At 41.9% G+C, this 4,351-nt stretch overlaps 1 protein-coding gene across 2 annotated transcripts; it reads left to right on the plus strand.

Annotated features, from left to right (window-relative positions):
- The first annotated feature begins 288 nt into the window (after positions 1 to 288).
- cxcr3.1 (chemokine (C-X-C motif) receptor 3, tandem duplicate 1) lies at positions 289 to 4,130 on the plus strand. Of its 2 annotated transcripts, none has more exons than XM_064946172.1 (3): positions 289 to 365; positions 2,309 to 2,464; positions 2,642 to 4,130. In XM_064946172.1, the coding sequence occupies exons 1-3, from the start codon at positions 363 to 365 to the stop codon at positions 3,374 to 3,376; spliced, it is 894 nt and encodes a 297-aa protein (XP_064802244.1). In that variant the 5' UTR covers positions 289 to 362; the 3' UTR covers positions 3,377 to 4,130. The 2 variants fall into 2 exon arrangements, with proteins under 2 accessions (XP_064802244.1, XP_064802243.1); XM_064946171.1 differs by having other exon boundaries at positions 303 to 365; positions 2,075 to 2,464.
- Positions 4,131 to 4,351: the final 221 nt, after the last annotated feature.

The following is a 4,351-nucleotide window of genomic DNA, read 5'->3' on the forward strand; positions in this document are numbered from 1 at the left end:
TGGGCCAGTAACCAAAAGGTTGCTGGATTAAATCCCCCATCTGACAAGGTAAAAATCTGTCATTCTGCCCCTGAACAAGGCAGTTAACCCATTGTTCCCCGGTAGGCCGTCATTGTAAATAAGAATTTGTTCTTAACTGATTTTCCTAGTTAAATAAAATAAAATGAATCTGTGATCAACATTGGGCCTGTAGAAGTATTACATATGATTACATATGAATGATTTTAAATGTATTTCCTCTCTACTAGTTCCTCCCCATTCACTGAAAATAGCAGTCCTGTTTGACATCGTGCTCACAACAGCGCCAGCCCATCATCTCTGTGGAAACTGATTGACAGACTGCATCAATACCATTCAAAGGCATGGTAAGTGTCCCTATACACACATATTTCAACTGCATATACAGAATAATCACTATAATATTGAATAACAACATTGATTTTGTACAAATTGGTACACTTATTTTATTTGTCTATTTAAAAAAAAAATAACAGTTAGGAGTATTAATGGTATTATAAGCAATTTTACGTAACTTTTCACAATGCAAATTGATAGTAATAATAGGCTTTTAATTTGTTCCACGCGCTTCAAAAATATCCTAAATTTGAGTCAGACCTACGAAACCCCTACGTTATTGACATTTGAAACCTGTTGAGAGGAAAAAAAACTCAGATAGGGTTTCAGGTTGTGTGCTCACATCTTCTCATCTAACATATTTCACAGGTGAAGTCCCGGGTATATAAAATATTTGTGAAAAGAAAGACAGTACCCACACATTTTGTTAAGATGTTCACATGTTCCACAATAACACACCAATATTAATCATCACAGTTGCAATATTGGGGAGCATTATTGTGACGATATTCTCCTTCCTTCTCCTAGTATATTTTGGACTTCTAACCCCTTTTAAACAGAGCTAAAGTCTTCTGGGTTGTACCATTGGATTTGTCTATGGATACCAACCCTTAGTCTGTGTGATTAACGAGGGCTGGGTGGTGTTTGTGAGACAAGGGTAGATCCTTTAAGGGACCCGGGGCTGAGTCTTTTTTACAAAAATGTAGAGTCTGAATGGTTTGAAGAACAAACTATTAAAATCTATCGTTGAAAAGCTGAGATTCTCACGAACACGCACATGTAACATGTTTTACTCTATGATTCTCACAAGCTACACAAGAGTTGTTAGAAGGTAAGGGGTTACTCTACAATAGAAGATCATTGGTAATCCCAGGACATAGTGTCTCTTATACTGTAATAAGCTCACATAATTGCTGTCACAAATTCTAAACAGTTGTCACTGACTAGTTAGATATTTATTTCCCAGTGAGCAAACACTTCTATACATACAGATTTTTTTTAAATACAAATTTGTCAATAAAACTAATGAGTGCAACTGGTTATGTCCAATTGTTTTGTGTTGTATTTGTAGTCCTTGTTGTCCTGAAAAGAAAACGCTAAAAACACTTAATTGTGATGCAAAATATAAGGGCTGTAGATAAATGAAAAGCCAATTTTTGCTGGGGTCTCTGGACTGATAGGGTTAACTGAAGACAATTTTGCCGATGAAATTACAGAAAGCCATTCATATCCAATAGAAGAGTTTTAGAGAGAATTTTAGAAAGCCTTAAAATAAGGGCTGTGTTTCGTGTAGGCTTACCCTAGCGTAACTGTCACCTTGTCCTAGAGATATTTCCACAGTTATCAAAACATCATACTGTGGTACTCTGCAGGAATGTCTGAACGAAACGAACTCTTTTCAGGTCTTTAGGACGACAAGCTGGAGAGCTCTATTACCTCTGTGTCAGTGAGTAGACAGCGCCCCCTTGGGGGCACAATAGAGCAGTCTGTATGATCAATTGGCACAAGGATATCATCATCTGAATTACAGTCCAGTCATCTGGAAATCAACCCTCCAAAATGTAAAATAGCCACATATATCACACATAGAAATCATACAGGTTAAAGACTCGGGAAAAACACTACATTTGCCACTTTTTTGCCATTGCATTTTACTCACACACTGTGATGCATTATTATGCTTAAATGTCAAAGACAATTAGTTCTATTTCACTTACAGGATTCCCTCATTGCCGGCGGTGAAAAGTTAACATTTACCAGAGTTGACCACTTCTCTGGTGATTATAATGGGGATTATAATGAGACCTACAGTGACACGTGCTGTTCTACTGGGGGGGTGTGCAGCATGGAGGAGGGCATGCGTTTTGACGCTGTGTTCCTCCCCATATTCTACTCCCTGACATTGGTTCTTGGGCTGCTGGGCAACGGGCTGGTACTTTTGGTTCTGGTACAGAGGAGGCGGAGCTGGAGCGTGACTGACACCTTCATCCTGCACCTGGGCATGGCTGACACCCTGCTGCTGGTCACGCTGCCCCTCTGGGCTGTTCAGGCCGCTGGGGAATGGAGCTTTGGGACCCCCCTCTGCAAGATCACTGGAGCCATGTTCACAGTAAGGACTATACACATTAAATCAATTAACTGTTGGGTTTAGTTTACATTCAGAGGAAAACAATAGTGAATGGAATACAATTGTCATCAATATGTTTTACCCAAATACAAACGTACTCTTTATCTGAATTTTGTAACAGTTGTATAACAGTCTGATTTTCTCTAACTCTTAACTCAGATCAACTTTTACTGTGGCATCTTCCTGCTGGCCTGCATCAGTCTGGACCGCTACCTGTCCGTGGTCCACGCGGTCCAGATGTACTCTCGCAGGAAGCCCTGGATGGTGCAGGCCAGCTGCCTGTCCGTGTGGCTCCTCTCCCTCCTCCTCTCCATCCCCGACTGGCACTTCCTGGAGTCTGTGAGGGACACCAGACGAGACAAAGTGGAGTGTGTTCACAACTACCCGTCCCTCTCCCAGTCTTGGTTTGACTGGCGCCTGGCCTCCCGCCTGCTCTACCACACGGTGGGCTTCCTCCTCCCCTCTGCCGTGCTGCTCTTCTGCTACTCCTGCATCCTGCTGCGGCTGCAGCGCGGCTCCCAGGGCCTCCAGAAGCAGAGGGCCGTCCGGGTCATCCTGGCCCTGGTGCTGGTCTTCTTCCTCTGCTGGACTCCCTACAACATCACCCTCATGGTGGACACCCTCTACTCCAGCAACACCCTGGTGGACACCTGCGAGAGCCATAATGCCCTGGACATTTCCCTGACGGCCACCTCCTCTCTGGGCTACCTGCACTGCAGCCTCAACCCCGTGCTCTACGCCTTCGTGGGGGTGAAGTTCCGGCGCCACCTGCTGGACATGCTGAGGTCCCTGGGCTGCAAGCTGAAGAGTGGAGTCAGGCTGCAGACTGCCAGCCGGAGAAGTTCCATGTGGTCTGAGTCTGGAGACACCTCCCACACCTCTGCCATCTATTAAGGACTTATCTCTCTATCCCAAGATTTCCAAAACTAGGTCCTAAGGACCCCAAATGGTGCATGTTTTGTTTTTTGCCCTAGCACTACACATTTGATACAAGTAATCAGCTCATCGTCAAGCTTTGATAATTTGAATCAGCTGTGTAATGTTAGGGCGAAAACCAAAACGTGCTCCCCTTGGTGTCCGAGGACCGAGTTTAGGAAACGCTGCTCTACGCTCTATCCTGTTGCTCTTGAGTTGTCGTTGACTCAATAAGTGGAATATCAATGTGACCTTTAGCCTACTCCAACTTCCCCTCCAGCAGATTTGGGCTGGAGGAAAGGTTGTTAGATCCGCCGTGTTTCACCATCATCTTTTCCCAATAGTGTGCTTATAATTATTTCCTATTAAAGAAACTCTTTGTAAAGAATGGAGCCTATAATGAAGTTACACATATGTAAATCAATCAGTTGAACATACTTAAAAAATAATATTAACGTGATTACAAAATTATATTTCCACTATAAAAACAAATATTAAAAACATTTCTGAGTATAGAAATACCTTTTAGGTTTTAATTTTGTAATTAATCATTTTACTTACCTGCTTCATGTTTTGTTAAATGATAACTGGCATATGTGCTCTGTTGTAGTTAATGCATTTGTTATTACTGACACATCCCATTTCATAACAAAAATGCACAGTATCAGGTTAGCATTTCAAGGAACCATAGTGAAATACAAAATAAAGTTAATATTTTTTATACTATTTTTTATACTATCGTTCAGAATCTTTGTCTTTTAGTGGTTGGTTAATAGATGTACACCAAAAAGTAAAACCCATAGAGAAAGCAAGACTGAGATCAGCATAAGTGATGTAGACACACCACCACCAAAGGCCTTTTCAGGATGATTCAACATCACAGAACAATCATAGACATGTATTGATATCTATGATTGTCTGGCATGTAGAATGGGGAATTGTGGCAGCTCTATA

This window comes from Oncorhynchus masou, chromosome 29 (genome assembly GCF_036934945.1).
Source record: "Oncorhynchus masou masou isolate Uvic2021 chromosome 29, UVic_Omas_1.1, whole genome shotgun sequence".
Lineage (NCBI taxonomy): Eukaryota > Metazoa > Chordata > Actinopteri > Salmoniformes > Salmonidae > Oncorhynchus > Oncorhynchus masou.